Below are 16,855 nucleotides of genomic sequence, written 5' to 3'. Positions count from 1 at the left end.
ACTCTATATGGTGAAGGACACACACTTCATAGTGAAGGACACACACTCCATGGTGAAGGATACACACTCCATGGTGAAGGAGATACACTCCTTGGTGAAGGACACACACTCATGTTGGACGTCCCTCACGTCCATGCATGACAACACAGCTCCATGGGAAGGACCACCACTTCCATGGTGATGGATCACAACTCCATGTTGAAGACACACTCCCACGGACAGACACACACTCCGTGTTAATGACACACACTCATGGTAAAGGACAAACACTCCATGGTGATGGACTCACACTCCATGGTGAAGACACACTCCACGGACAGGACACACACTCCGAGGTGAAGGGACACACACTCCATGGTGAAGGACACACACTCCATGGTGAAGGACACACACTCCATGGTGAAGGATACACACTCCATGTGAAGGACACACACTCCATGGTGAAGGACACACACTCCATGGTGAAGGACACACACTCCATGGACATGACGCGCACTCCATGGTGAAGACACACACTTCATGGTAAAGGATACACGCTCCATGGTGAAGGACACACACTCCATGGTGAAGGCCACACACTCCATGGTGAAGGACACACACTCCATGGTGAAGGACACACTCTCCATGGACAGGACACACACTCCATTGTGAAGGATACACTCCATGGACAGGACACACACACCATGGTGAATGACACATACTCTATGGTGAAGGACAGACACTCCATGGTGAAGACACACACTCCATGGTGAATGACACACACTCCATGGACAGGACACACACTCCATGGTGAAGGACACACACTCCACGGTGAAGGACACACTCCATGATGAAGGACACACACTCCACGGTGAAGGACACACTCCATGGTGAAGGACCCACACTCCAAGGTGACTGACACACGCTCCATGGTGAAGGATTCACACTCCATGGTGAAGGACACACACTCCATGGTGAAGACACACACTCCATGGTGAATGACACACACTCCATGGACAGGACACACACTCCATGGTGAAGGACACACACACCACGGTGAAGGACACACTCCATGATGAAGGACACACACTCCACGGTGAAGGACACACTCCATGGTGAAGGACACACACTCCATGGTGAAGGATACACACTCCATGGTGAAGGATACACACTCCATGGTGAAGGACACATGCTTCATGGTGAAGGACACACACTCCATGGTGAAGGACACACTCTCCATGGACAGGACACACACTCCATGGTGAAGGATACACTCCATGGACAGGACACACACACCATGGTGAATGACACATACTCTATGGTGAAGGACAGACACTCCATGGTGAAGACATACACTCTATGGTGAAGGACACACTCCATGATGAAGGACACACACTCCACGGTGAAGGACACACACTCCACGGTGAAGGACCCACACTCCAAGGTGACTGACACACGCTCCATGGTGAAGGACACACTCCACGGTGAAGGACACACTCCATGGTGAAGGAGCCACACTCCAAGGTGACTGACACACGCTCCATGGTGAAGGATTCACACTCCATGGTGAAGACACACACTCCATGGTGAAGGACACACACTCCATGGACAGGACACACACTCCATGGACAGGACACACACTCCATGGTGAAGGACACACACTCCACGGTGAAGGACACACTCCATGGTGAAGGACACACACTCCATGGTGAAGGATACACACTCCATGGTGAAGGATACACACTCCATGGTGAAGGACACATGCTTCATGGTGAAGGACACACACTCCATGGTGAAGGACCCACACTCCATGGTGAAGGTCACACCATGGTGAAGGATACACACTCCATGGTGAAGGACACACACTCCATGTCGAAGGGCACACACTCCATGATGAAGGACACACACTCCATGGTGAAGGACACACACTCCATGGTGAAGGACACACACTCCATGGTGAAGGATACACACTCCATGGTGAAGGATACACACTCCATGGTGAAGGACACACACTCCATGGTGAAGGACACACGCAGCTTGGGGGGCGGGGGGGGGGGGGAGAATTCCGTCCATAGTCTCTGAATGTCCACTCTATCTACCCCCTCATCATCTTATAAACCTCTATTAAGTCGCCTCTCATCCTCCTTCGCTCCAATGAGAAAAGCCCTAACTCCCTCAACCTTTCCTCATATGACCTATCCTGCAAACTGGGCAGCATCCTGGTAAATCTCCTTTGCACCCTTTCCAATGCTTCCAAATCCTTCCTATAATGAGGTGACCACAATACTCCAAATATGGTCTCACCAGGGTCCTGTACAGTTGCAGCATAACCCCACTAATCTTAAACTCAAGCCCCCTGTTAATAAACGCAAACACACTGTAGGCCTTCTTCACGGCTCTATCCACTTGAGTGGCAACCTTCAGAGATCTGTGGACATGAACCCCAAGATCTCTCTGTTCCTCCACATTCCTCAGAACCCTGCCATTGACCCTGTAAACTGCATTCAAATTTGTCCTACCAAAATGAATCACTTCACACTTATCAGGGTTAAACTCCATCTGCCATTTTTCGGCCCAGCTCTGCATCCTATCAATGTCTCTTTGCAGCCTACAACAGCCCTCCACCTCATCCACTACTCCACCAATCTTGGTGTCATCAGCAAATTTACTGATCCACCCTTCAGCCCCCTCCTCCATCAGCAAATTTATTGACCCAACCTTCAGCCCCCTCCTCCAAGTCATTGATAAAAATCACAAATAGCAGAGGACCCAGCACTGATCCCTGTGGTACACCGCTGGTAACTGGTCTCCAGTCTGAAAATTTTCCATCCACCACCACCCTCTGTCTTCTATTTGTTCGCCAGTTACTTATCCAATTGGCCAAATTTCCCTCCATCCCACACCTCCTTACTTTCTTCATGAGCAGGCCATGGGGAACCTGATCAAACGCCTTACTGAAATCCATATATACGACATCAACTGCTCTACTTTCATCTACACATTTAGTTACCTCCTCAAAGAATTCAATCAAATTTGAAAAGCAAGACTTACCCTTCACGAATCCGTGTTGACTATCCCGGATTATGATGTCTATTTCCAAATGGTCATTAATCCTATCCCTCAAGACCCTTTCCACTAACTTACTGACCACCGAAGTAAGACTAACCTGCCTATAATTACTAGGGTCATTCCTATTCCCTTTCTTGAACAGAGGAACAGCATTCGCCACTCTCCAGTCCTCTGGAGTCCCTGTGGACAGTGAGGACCCAAAGATCAAAGCCAAAGGCTCTGCAATCTCATCCCTTGCCTCCCAAAGAATCCTAGGATATATCCCATCTGGCCCAGGGGACTTGTCGACCCTCAGGTTTTTCAAAATTACTGATACGTCCTCCCTCAGAACATCTACCTCCTCCAGCCTACCCGTCTGTATCTCACACTCATCCTCAAAAACATGGCCCCTCTCCTTGGTGAACACTGAAGAAAAGTATTCATTCAACGCCTCTCCTATCCCTTCTGACTCCATGCGCAAGTTCTCACGACTGTCCTTGACCGGCCCTAATCTCACCCTGGTCATTCTTTTATTTCTCACATAAAAGTAAAAAGCATTGGGGTTTTTCTTGATCCGACCCGCCAATTACTTCTCATGCCCCCTCCTAGCTCTCCTCAGCCCTTTTTTTTAGCTCATTCCTTGCTACCTTGTAACCCTCAAGCAACCCAACTGAACCTTGTTTTCTCATCCTTACATCTGCTTCCTTTTTCCTCTTGACAAGACATTCAACTTCTTTTGTGAACCATGGTTCCCTCACACGGCCATTTCCTCCCTGCCTGACAGGGACATACCTATCAAGGACACGCAGTAGTTGTTCCTTGAACAAGCTCCACTTTTCATTTGTGCCTTTCCCTGACAGTTTCTGTTCCCATCTTATGCTCCCTAATTCTTGTCTAATCGCATCATAATTACCCCTGCCCCAATTATTAACCTTGCCCTGCCGTATGGCCCTATCCTTCTCCATTGCAATAGTGAAAGACACCGAATTGTGGTCACTATCTCCAAAGTGCTCTCCCACAAACAAATCTTACACTTGGCCCGGTTCATTACCCAGTACCAAATCCAATGTGCCCCCCCCCCTTCCCCCCCCCCCCCCCCCCCCTCTTGTCGGCCTATCCACATATTGTGTCAGGAAACCCTCCTGCACACACTGTACAAAAATTGCCCCATCCGAACTGTTCGACCTATAGAGGTTCCAATCAATATTTGGAAAGTCACCCATGACACCTACCCTGAGACCTCCACACCTATCCATAATCTGTTTTGCAATTTCTTCCTCCACATCTCTATTACTATTTGGGGGCCTATAGAAAACTCCTAACAATGTGACCGCTCCTTTCCTATTTCTAACTTCAGCCCATATTACCTCAGTCGGCAAATCCCCTCTCGAACTGCCTTTCTGCAGCCATTAAACTATCCTTGATTAACAATGCTACTCCTCCACCTCTTTTACCACCTTCCCTACTCTTACTGAAACATCTATACCCGGAACTTCCAACAACCATTCCTCTCCCTGTTCTAACCATGTCTCCGTAATGGCCACAACATCGTAGTCCCAAGTACCAATCCACGCTCCAAGTTCACCTACCTTATTCCGGATGCTCCTTGCATTAAAGTAGACACACTTCAACCCACCTTCCTGCCTGCCGTATACTCCTGCGACCTTGATACCCTCCTCAGTACCTCACTACTCTCAACACTGGCTTCTGGACTACAGCTCACTTTCCCAGCCCCCTGACAAATTAGTTTAAACTCCCCCGAAGAGCCGTAGCAAATTTCCCTCCCAGGACATTGGTGCCCCTCTGGTTCAGGTGCAAACTGTCTTGTTTGTATCAGGCCCACCTTCCCCAGAATGTGCTCCAATCATCCACGTAACTGAAACCCTCCTTCCTACACCATCCCTGCAGCCACGTGTTTATCTGCACACTCTCCCTGTTCCTCACCTCGCTAGCACGTGGCACCGGCAACAAACCAGAGATGACAACATGGTTTGTCCTGGCTCTCAGCTTCCACCCTAGCTCCCTAAATTCCTGTTTTAAATCTCCGTCCCTTCTCTTACCTATATCATTGGTACCGATGTATACTTGTCACTGTTCCCCCTTAAGCATTCTGAAAACATGGTCCGAGATGTCACGGACCCTGGCACCTGGGAGGCAACATACCATCCGTGAGTATCTTTCGTTGCCAAAGAACCAGTTATTGGTATTGAGGTTAGTCATACTGTTATTCATGTTTAGATTCATGTTATTGATGTTAAGATTCGGTATGGTATTATTCCTATTTGGATTATGTTCGTATTTGGGATGTTCGGCTGCTGGTCATGGTGACTATGTTGAGGTGGAGCTTGTGTCATTTGAATTTTAATACATTAACTATCTTCCTTAATTAGAATTAGCCTTATGACTTTCCTTCTATATAATGCAATACCATTATTGATGGATCCGCACAACAAAGTGCAGATATTTTTTCACACCACCATTACACGTGAGAACACCACCCACCAGGTACGCGGTACATACTCGTGCGACTCGGCCAATGTTGTCTACCTCATACGCTGAAGGAAAGGATGTCCCAAAGCGTGCTACATTGGCGAGACCATGCAGCTAACGGACATCGCGCGACAATCACCAGGCAGGAATGTTCCCTTCCAGTCGGGGAACACTTCAGCAGTCAAGGGCATTCAGCCTCTGATCTCCGGGTAAGCGTTCTCCTAGGCAGCCTTCAGGATGCGCGACAACACAAAATCGCCGAGCTGAAACTTATAGCCAAGTTCCGTACACATGAGTACGGCCTCAACCGGGACCTTGGATTCATTTTTGTTTTTAAATTTAGAGTACCCAATTCATTTTTTCCAATTAAGGGTTAATTTAACATGGCCAACCCACCTACTCTGCACATCTTTGGGTTGTGGGGGTGAAACCTACGTAAACACAGGGAGAATGTGCAAACTCCACACGGAGAGTGACCCAGAGCCGGGATCGAGCCTGGGACCTCGGTGCCATGAGGCTTCAGGGCTAAACCACTGTGCCACCGTGCTGCCCAAGACCTTGGATTCATGTCGCATTACATTCATCCCCCGCCATCTGGCCTGGGCTTGCGAAATCCTACCAACTATCCTGGCTTGAGACAATTCACACCTCTTTAACCTAGGGTTACCCCTATCTCTGGTTCTGCAAAGATTTAATTACCTGCAAATGCTCGCATTCAAAGCATTGTCTTGCATCTTTGACTTTGTCTATATATATGTTTCTGGAACATACCTCTTCATTCACCTGAGGAAGGAGCGGTGCTCCGAAAGCTAATGATTTGAAACAAACCTGTTGGACTTTAGCCTGGTGTTGTAAGACTTCTTACTGTCCTTCCAAAGTGCATAACCTCACACCTTTCCACATTGTATTCCATCTGCCACTTCTTTGCCCACTCTGCTAGCCTGTCCAAGTCCTTCTGCAGCCCATCTGCTTCCTCAATACTACCTGTCCCTCTACATGTTTTTGTATCATCTGTAAACTTAGCAACAGTGCCTTCAGTTCTTTCTTCCAGATCATTCATGTATATTGTGAAAAGTTGTGGTCCCAGCACAGACCCCTGAGGTACACCACTAGTCACCGGCTGCCATCCTGAAAAAGATCCCCTTATCCCCACTCACTGACTTCTGCCAATCAGCCAGTCCTCTATCCATGCCAGGATCTTTCCGTTAATACCATAGGCTCTTAACTTATTTAACAGTCTCCCATGCAGCACCTTGTCAAAGGCCTTCTGGAAATCTAAATAAATCACGTCCAATGGTTCTCTTTTGTCTAACTCCCTCTTACTTCCTCAAAGAACTCTAACAGATTTGTCAGGCATGACCACCCCTTGATGAAGCGGTGCTGACTCAGTCCTATTTTACCATGCACTTCCAAGTACTCCGCGATCTCATCTTTAATAACAGACTCTAAAATCTTACCAATGACCGAAGTCAAGCTAACCGGCCCATAATTTCCTGTCTTCTGCCTCCCTTCCTTCTTAAACAGGGGTGTTACATTAGCCATTTTCCAGTCCTCTGGAACACATCCTGCCTCCAGTGATTCCTGAAAGATCACCACCAATGCCTCCACAATCTCCTCAGCTATCTCTTTCCGACACAGGCATAGACATAGAACATACAGTGCAGAAGGATGCCATTTGGCCCATCGAGTCTGCACTAACCCTGGGGTGTAGTCTATCCGGTCCAGGTGACTTATCCACCTTCAGACCTTTCAGTTTCCCCAGAACCTTCTCCTTAGTAATGGTTACTGCACTCCCTCTGCCCCCTGGTTCTCATGGAGCTCTGGCATCCCACTGGTGTCTTCCACCGTGAAGACTAATGCAAAGTAACCATTCAGTTCCTCTGCCATTTCGTTGTTTCCTATTATTACTTCACCAGCCACATTTTCCAGTGGTCCAATGTCTATTTTTGCCTCTCTCTTACCTTTTATATGTTGAAAAACTCTTCCTATCTTAATTTATATTACTAGCTATCTTCTCCCCCCTTATTGCTTTTTTTACTTGTCCTCTGCTTGCTTTTAAAGGCTTCCCAATACTCTGGCTTCCCAGTAATCCTCGCCACTTTGTATGTTTTTTCTTTTGCTTTTATCTGTCCTTGACTTCCCTCATCAACCATAGAAGCCTTGTCCTCCCCTTAGCATATTTCAAAGAACAAAGAAAATTACAGCACAGGAACAGGCCCTTCGGCCCTCCCAACCTGCGCTGATCCAGATCCTTTATCTAAACCTGTCTCCTATTTTCCAAGGTCTACTTCCCTCTGTTCCCGCCCATTCATATACCTGTCTAGATACTTCTTAAATGATGCTATCGTGCCTGCCTCTACCACCTCCGCTGGTAAAGCGTTCCAGGCACCCACCACCCTCTGCGTAAAAAACTTTCCACGCACATCTCCCTCAAACTTTCCCCCTCTCACTTTGAAATCGTGACCCCTTGTAACTGACACCCCCACTCTTGGGAAAAGCTTGTTGCTATCCACCCTGTCCATACCTCTCATAATTTTGTAGACCTTAATCAGGTCCCCCCTCAACCTCCGTCTTTCCAACGAAAACAATCCTAATCTACTCAACCTTTCTTCATAGCTAGCACCCCCCATACCAGGCAACATCCTGGTGAACCTCCTCTGCACCCTCTCCAAGGCATCCACATCCTTCTGGTAATGTGGCGACCAGAACTGCACGCAGTATTCCAAATGTGGCCGAACCAAAGTCCTATACAACTGTAACATGACCTGCCAACTCTTGTACTCAATACCCCGTCCGATGAAGGCAAGCATACTGTATGCCTTCTTGACCACTCTATCAACCTGCGTTGCCACCTTCAGGGTACAATGGACCTGAACTCCCAGATCTCTCTGCATATCAATTTTCCCCAAGACCCTTCCATTGACCATATAGTCCACTCTTGAATTTTTTCTTCCAAAATGCATCACCTCGCATTTGCCTGGATTGAACTCCATCTGCCATTTCTCTGCCCAACTCTCCAATCTATCTATATTTTGTTGTTTTCTCTGACAGTCCTCCTCGCTATCTGCAACTCCACCAATCTTAGTATCATCTGCAAACTTGCTAATCAGACCACCTATACCTTCCTCCAGGTCATTTATGTAGATCACAAACAACAGTGGTCCAAGCACGGATCCCTGTGGAACACCACTAGTCATCCTTCTCCATTTTGAGACACTCCCTTCCACCACTACTCTCTGTCTCCTGTTGCCCAGCCAGTTCTTTATCCATTTAGCTAGTACACCCTGAACCCCATACGACTTCACTTTTTCCATCAACCTACCATGGGAAACCTTATCAAACGCCTTACTAAAGTCCATGTATACAACATCTACAGCCCTTCCCTCATCAATTAACTTTGTCACTTCCTCAAAGAATTCTATTAGGTTTGTAAGACATGACCTTCCCTGCACAAAACCATGCTGCCTATCACAGATAAGTCTATTTTCTTCCAGATGTGAATAGACCCTATCCCTCAGTATCTTCTCCAACAGTTTGCCTACCACTGACGTCAAGCTCACAGGTCTATAATTCCCTGGATTATCCCTGCTACCCTTCATTACATGTTTTTAAGGTAAAAATAGATAGTTTTTTGAAGAATAAAGGGATTAAGGGTTATGGTGTTCGGGCTGGAAAGTGGAGCTGAGTCCACAAAAGATCAGCCATGATCTAATTGAATGGCAGAGCAGGCTCGAGGGGCCAGATGGCCTACTCCTGCTCCTAGTTCTTATGTTCTAAACAAAGGGACAACATTAGCAATTCTCCAGTCCTCCGGGACCTCACCCGTGCTCAAGGATGCTGCAAAGATATCTGTTAAGGCCCCAGCTATTTCGACCCTCGCTTCCCTCAGCAACCTGGGATAGATCCCATCTGGTCCTGGGGACTTGTCCACCTTGTCTTTTAGAATACTCAAAACTTCCCCCTTCCGTATGACAACTTGACCGAGAGTATTTAAACATCCATCCCTAGCTTCAACATCCGTCTTGTCCCTCTCCTTTGTGAATACCGATGCAAAGTACTCATTAAGAATCTCACCCATTTCCTCTGAGTCCACGCATAAATTTCCTCTTTTGTCTTTAAGTGGACCAATCCTTTCTCTAGTTACCCTCTTGTTCCTTACATACGAATAAAATGCTTTGGGATTTTCCTTAACCCTGTTAGCCAAAGATATTTCATGACCCCTTTTAGCCCTCTTTATTGCGCGTTTGAGATTCGTCCTACTTTCCCGATATTCCTCCAAAGCTTCATCAGTTTTGAGTTGCCTCGATCCTATGTATGCTTCCTTTTTCATCTTAGCTAGTCTCACAATTTCACCCGTCATCCATGGTTCCCTAATATTGCCATTTCTATCTTTCATTTTCACAGGAACATGTCTGTCCTGCACTCTAATCAACCTTTCCTTAAAAGACTTCCACATTTCAAATGTGGATTTACCCGTAAACAGCTGCTCCCAATCCACATTCTCTAGCTCCTGCCGAATTTTGTTATACTCTGCCTTTCCCCAATTTAGCACTCTTCCTTTAGGACCACTCTTGTCCTTGTCCATGAGTATTCTAAAACTTACAGAATTGTGATTGCTATTCCCAAAGTAATCACCGACTGAAACATCAACAACCTGGCCGGGATCATTCCCCAATACCAGGTCCAGTATGGCCCCTTCCCGAGTTGGACTATTTACATACTGCTCTAAAAAACTCTCCTGGATGCTCCTTACAAACTCTGCTCCATCTACGCCTCCAACACTACACGAATCCCATTCAATATTGGGGAAGTTAAAATCTCCCATCACAACCACCCTATTGCTCCTACATTTTTCTATAATCTGTCTGCATATTTGTACCTCTACTTCATGTTCGCTTTTGGGAGGCCTGTAGTAAAGTCCCAACAATGTTACTGCACCCTTCCCATTTCTCAGCTCCACCCATATTGCCTCAGTGCTCGAATCCTCCATCGTGCCCTCCTTAATCACAGCTGTGATATCATCTCTGACGAGTAATGCAACTCCTCCACCCCTTCTACCTCCCTCTTTATCCCTCCTGAAGCATCTATACCCTGGGATATTCAGTTGCCAGTCCTGCCCTTCCCTCAACCAAGTCTCAGTAATACCAATAGCATCATATTCCCAGGTACTGATCCAAGCCCTTCTACACTTCTCGCATTAAAACAAATGCACCTCAGACCACCTTTGCGTTCATCATCTCTTCCCTGTCTACTCTTCCCCTTAGTATTTCCTCCTCCTTCGGATGAATAACCCCGAATAACCCCCAAAAACTCCTGCCATTGCTGTTCCACTGTCTTCCCTGCTGGGTTCCTTTTCCAATCAACTCTGGCCAGCTCTTCCCTCATGTCTTTGTAGTTACCCTTATTTAATTGCAGCTTCTCCCTCTCACACTGCAGGGTAAATTCTGTCATTGTGGCACTGTTCCTAAGGGTTCCTTCATGTTAAGTACCCTAATAAAGTCTGCCTATTACATATGTGTCCATGACACATCCATGTGTGACATGTCTGCCTGGCACACACTGGTCTGTTACACATTCCAATTACACGCCCTGGATAGTCTACTTGCCCTCCTGTTGCAAACCCTTCCGTTACCCTTCCTCCTGTTACACATGTATACACACATACCTGATGCACAGCTGCCTATTGTACACCCACCCATTATAAACTGGCTCTAATACACCCTCCTGTTATACATCCGCCTGGGCAGCACAGTAGCATTGTGGGGGCAGCACGGTAGCATTGTGGATAGCACAATCGCTTCACAGCTCCAGGGTCCCAGGTTCGATTCCGGCTTGGGTCACTGTCTGTGCGGAGTCTGCACATCCTCCCCATGTGTGCGTGGATTTCCTCCGGGTGCTCCAGTTTCCTCCCACAACACAAAGATGTGCAAGTTAGGTGGATTGGACATGATAAATTGCCCTTAGTGTCCAAAATTGCCCTTAGTGTTGGGTGGGGTTACTGGGTTATGGGGATAGGGTGGAGGTGTTAACCTTGGATGGGGTGCTCTTTCCAGGAGCCGGTGCAGACTCGATGGGCCAAATGGCCTCCTTCTGCATTGTAAATTCTATGATCTGTTATACACAAGCATGGGGTGGGTAGGAGTGAAGCTGACATCTCAATGTGTGGCAACACAGTCTGGGACTGCGGCCCCACCAGGGGTGGGGTGGGGTCCTGGTGAGGATGGGGTGAGGGTGGGTTGCCGGCTAGGTGGGAATGGGAGTGGGGGCGAGGGTAGGGTCTTGGATAGGATGGGGCTGAGGGTGAGCGCAGGGACGAGGGATGTAAGGGTGAGTCTCAGAGCAAGGAGTATCAATGAATGAATTGCTAGGTCAGATTGAATGCTGGTCTCACTGTTTGACTATAGATGGGGACAGGGGACTCTGGTTGCTGATTTTAGTGAGTCTGTTGGCTGCAGTGGTTTGAAGTTATTTGTCAGTGGAGTGGCTGAATACTTCAGCGGTTCAATTGGCAATGGATGAGGAATTGACAACCTGACTTGATATTAGTAATCTAGTCCACTCCCCCATCCCCCGAGGACCTGTCAGTGGCTGTGAAAGAGCTGATTGGTATGCGTTGGTGGAGAACAGAGCAGCGACTGGTGCTGAGAGCCGTGAGCTGAAGAAGATGAGAGCCGGGAGAGAGAGAGAGCATTAGTTTCCGTTTAGATTGGAGGACTGCGTCAGTCAATCTTTCACTGTAACATCTCAGAACGTTTAGCTGAAGGGATTCAAGTGGTCTTGAACTCAATTTGAGTGAATAATTAAGAGGGTCCAGCCTTAATACAATCACAGGCAACCTCACGAGGACGCCTGTGTGTGTTTGTATAAACAGCCTGATACGCCTGTCTTTTGTGAGCACACTTGTGGGTCCACTGAACCTTTACAACTGAATGAAAACAGGGGAGTAAGACATTAAGAATGGGAGCAGTAATGGGCACATTATCCCTGCCAACAAAACAGAGGCGGCATTCAAGAGGTAAGGAGCTACAAACAGTCACAATTGCTGATTATTTTCTGTCGTCAGTCTATCAGTGAGAACGAAAGGCACGTTCAGTACTCCTGGACTCAAGTGGTGAGCTGCTTGCATTTGTTTCTATCAATGAAGAATTGATCCCTTTTTTGCTGCTTCTGAATTTTTCAGCTAAAGTTCACCTATGGTATAGTGTGCAAATCTAAAAACAGGTAATGCAAACATTCAGGAAATGTTCTCACTGAAAGATTGATATTGGGTGTATTCAGAAAGAGAATGTGTATTTCAAGCACATACTAGTGCAGAGGATACAGGGTGAATACGAAACAATTGGAGAAAGTAGATGGTAATCAACTGAGACAGTGATATAGAGTGAAACTTAACGGTGATATAGAGTGAAACTTACACCGTGATATAGAGTGAAACTTACCCGTTGATATAGAGTGAAACTTACCCGGTGATATAGAGTGAAACTTACCCGGTGATATAGAGTGAAACTTACCTGGTGATATAGAGTGAAACTTACCTGGTGATATAGAGTGAAACTTACCCAGTGATATGGAGTGAAACTTACGCGGTGATATAGAGTGAAACTTACCCGGTGATATAGAGTGAAACTTACCCGGTGATATAGAGTGAAACTTACCCGGTGATATAGAGTGAAACTTACCTGGTGATATAGAGTGAAACTTACCTGGTGATATAGAGTGAAACTTACCCAGTGATATGGAGTGAAACTTACGCGGTGATATAGAGTGAAACTTACCTGGTGATATAGAGTGAAACTTACCTGGTGATATAGAGTGAAACTTACCCGGTGATATAGAGTGAAACTTACCCGGTGATATAGAGTGAAACTTACCCAGTGATACAGAGTGAAACTTACGCGGTGATATAGAGTGAAACTTACGCGGTGATATAGAGTGAAACTTACCCGGTGATATAGAGTGAAACGTATCCAGTGATATAGAGTGAAACTTACCCAGTGATACAGAGTGAAACTTACCCGGTGATATAGAGTGAAACTTACGCGGTGATATAGAGTGAAACTTACCCGGTGATATAGAGTGAAACGTATCCAGTGATACAGAGTGAAACTTACCCGGTGATATAGAGTGAAACGTATCCAGTGATATAGAGTGAAACTTACCCGGTGATATAGAGTGAAACGTATCCAGTGATATAGAGTGAAACTTATCCAGTGATATAGAGTGAAACTTACCCAGTGATATAGAGTGAAACTTACGCGGTGATATAGAGTGAAACTTACCCGGTGATATAGAGTGAAACGTATCCAGTGATATAGAGTGAAACTTACCCGGTGATATAGAGTGAAACGTATCCAGTGATATAGAGTGAAACTTATCCAGTGATATAGAGTGAAACTTACCCAGTGATATAGAGTGAAACTTACCCGGTGATATAGAGTGAAACGTATCCAGTGATATACAGTGAAACTTACCCGATGATATAGAGTGAAACTTACACAGTGATATAGAGTGAAACTTATCCAGTGATCCAGGGCAGCACGGGAGCATTGTGGATAGCACAATCGCTTCACAGCTCCAGGGTCCCAGGTTCGATTCCGGCTTGGGTTACTGTCTGTGTGGAGTCTGCACATCCTCCCCGTGTGTGCGTGGGTTTCCTCCGGGTGCTCCGGTTTCCTCCCACAGTCACAAAGATGTGCAGGTTAGGTGGATTGGCCATGATAAATTGCCCTTAGTGTCCAAAATTGTCCTTAGTGTTGGGTGGGGTTACTGGGTTATGGGGATAGGGTGGAGGTGTTGACCTTGGGCAGGGTGCTCTTTACAAGAGCCGGTGCAGACTCGATGGGCCGAATGGCCTCCTTCTGCACTGTAAATTCTATGATACAAAATTCTATGATTATAGAGTGAAACTTACGCGGTGATATAGAGTGAAACTTATCCAGTGATATAGAGTGAAACTTATCCAGTGATATAGAGTGAAACTTACGCGGTGATATAGAGTGAAACTTATCCAGTGATATAGAGTGAAACTTATCCAGTGATATAGAGTGAAACTTACCCGGTGATATAGAGTGAAACTTATCCAGTGATATAGAGTGAAACTTACCCAGTGATATAGAGTGAAACTTACCCAGTGATATAGAGTGAAACGTATCCGGTGATATAGGGTGAAACGTACGCGGTGATATAGAGTGAAACTTACCCAGTGATATAGAGTGAAACTTACGCGGTGATATAGAGTGAAACTTACCCGGTATATAGAGTGAAACGTATCCAGTGATATAGAGTGAAACTTACCCGGTGATATAGAGTGAAACGTATCCAGTGATATAGAGTGAAACTTATCCAGTGATATAGAGTGAAACTTACCCAGTGATATAGAGTGAAACTTACCCGGTGATATAGAGTGAAACGTATCCAGTGATATACAGTGAAACTTACCCGATGATATAGAGTTAAACTTACCCAGTGATATAGAGTGAAACTTACGCGGTGATATAGAGTGAAACTTACCCGGTGATATAGAGTGAAACGTATCCAGTGATATAGAGTGAAACTTACCCGGTGATATAGAGTGAAACGTATCCAGTGATATAGAGTGAAACTTATCCAGTGATATAGAGTGAAACTTATCCAGTGATATAGAGTGAAACTTACCCAGTGATATAGAGTGAAACTTACCCGGTGATATAGAGTGAAACGTATCCAGTGATATACAGTGAAACTTACCCGATGATATAGAGTGAAACTTACACAGTGATATAGAGTGAAACTTATCCAGTGATCCAGGGCAGCACGGGAGCATTGTGGATAGCACAATCGCTTCACAGCTCCAGGGTCCCAGGTTCGATTCCGGCTTGGGTTACTGTCTGTGTGGAGTCTGCACATCCTCCCCGTGTGTACGTGGGTTTCCTCCGGGTGCTCCGGTTTCCTCCCACAGTCACAAAGATGTGCAGGTTAGGTGGATTGGCCATGATAAATTGCCCTTAGTGTCCAAAATTTTCCTTAGTGTTGGGTGGGGTTACTGGGTTATGGGGATAGGGTGGAGGTGTTGACCTTGGGCAGGGTGCTCTTTACAAGAGCTGGTGCAGACTCGATGGGCCGAATGGCCTCCTTCTGCACTGTAAATTCTATGATACAAAATTCTATGATTATAGAGTGAAACTTACGCGGTGATATAGAGTGAAACTTATCCAGTGATATAGAGTGAAACTTATCCAGTGATATAGAGTGAAACTTACGCAGTGATATAGAGTGAAACTTATCCAGTGATATAGAGTGAAACTTATCCAGTGATGTAGCGTGAAATTTAACCGGTGATATAGAGTGAAACTTACGCGGTGATATAGAGTGAAACTTATCCAGTGATATAGAGTGAAACGTATCCAATGATATAGTGTGAAACTTACCCGGTGATATAGAGTGAAACTTATCCAGTGATATAAAGTGAAACGTATCCAGTGATATAGTGTGAAACTTACCCGGTGATATAGAGTGAAACTTATGCGGTGATATAGAGTGAAACTTACCCAGTGATATAGAGTGAAACTTACGCGGTGATATAGAGTGAAACTTATCCAGTGATATAGAGTGAAACTTACCCAGTGATACAGAGTGAAACTTACCCAGTGATATAGAGTGAAACTTACCCGGTGATATAGAGTGAAACGTATCCAGTGATATAGAGTGAAACTTACCCGGTGATATAGAGTGAAACTTATCCAGTGATATAGAGTGAAACTTACCCAGTGATATAGAGTGAAACTTACCCAGTGATATAGAGTGAAACGTATCCGGTGATATAGGGTGAAACTTACGCGGTGATATAGAGTGAAACTTACCCAGTGATATAGAGTGAAACTTACGCGGTGATATAGAGTGAAACTTACCCAGTGATATAGAGTGAAACTTACGCGGTGATATAGAGTGAAACTTACCCGGTGATATAGAGTGAAACGTATCCAGTGATATAGAGTGAAACTTACCCGGTGATATAGAGTGAAACGTATCCAGTGATATAGAGTGAAACGTATCCAGTGATATAGAGTGAAACTTACCCAGTGATATAGAGTGAAACTTACCCGGTGATATAGAGTGAAACGTATCCAGTGATATACAGTGAAACTTACCCGATGATATAGAGTGAAACTTACACAGTGATATAGAGCGAAACTTATCCAGTGATCCAGGGCAGCACGGGAGCATTGTGGATAGCACAATCGCTTCACAGCTCCAGGGTCCCAGGTTCGATTCCGGCTTGGGTTACTGTCTGTGTGGAGTCTGCACATCCTCCCCGTGTGTGCGTGGGTTTCCTCCGGGTGCTCCAGTTTCCTCCCACAGT

General features: G+C 45.9%; 1 protein-coding gene across 2 annotated transcripts in view; it reads left to right on the top strand.

The window, feature by feature from the left end:
* The window catches only part of LOC119965021 (Kv channel-interacting protein 1-like), a 604,872-nt gene that overhangs the window by 269,860 nt on the left and 318,157 nt on the right, over positions 1-16,855 (top strand). The window contains exon 1 of one of the 2 annotated variants that reach the window (XM_038795226.1): positions 12,059-12,532. The exons of the other annotated variant lie outside the window; for it this stretch is intronic. Within the exon in view, the coding sequence (XP_038651154.1) occupies positions 12,475-12,532 (58 nt within the window). The 5' untranslated portion in view covers positions 12,059-12,474. Of the gene's footprint in view, positions 1-12,058; positions 12,533-16,855 lie in introns of those variants that run through there. 2 annotated transcript variants of the gene reach the window in all.

Source organism: Scyliorhinus canicula, chromosome 4 (genome assembly GCF_902713615.1).
Source record: "Scyliorhinus canicula chromosome 4, sScyCan1.1, whole genome shotgun sequence".
NCBI classification, from domain to species: domain Eukaryota; kingdom Metazoa; phylum Chordata; class Chondrichthyes; order Carcharhiniformes; family Scyliorhinidae; genus Scyliorhinus; species Scyliorhinus canicula.
This window is presented reverse-complemented; position numbering and strand designations above follow the sequence as displayed.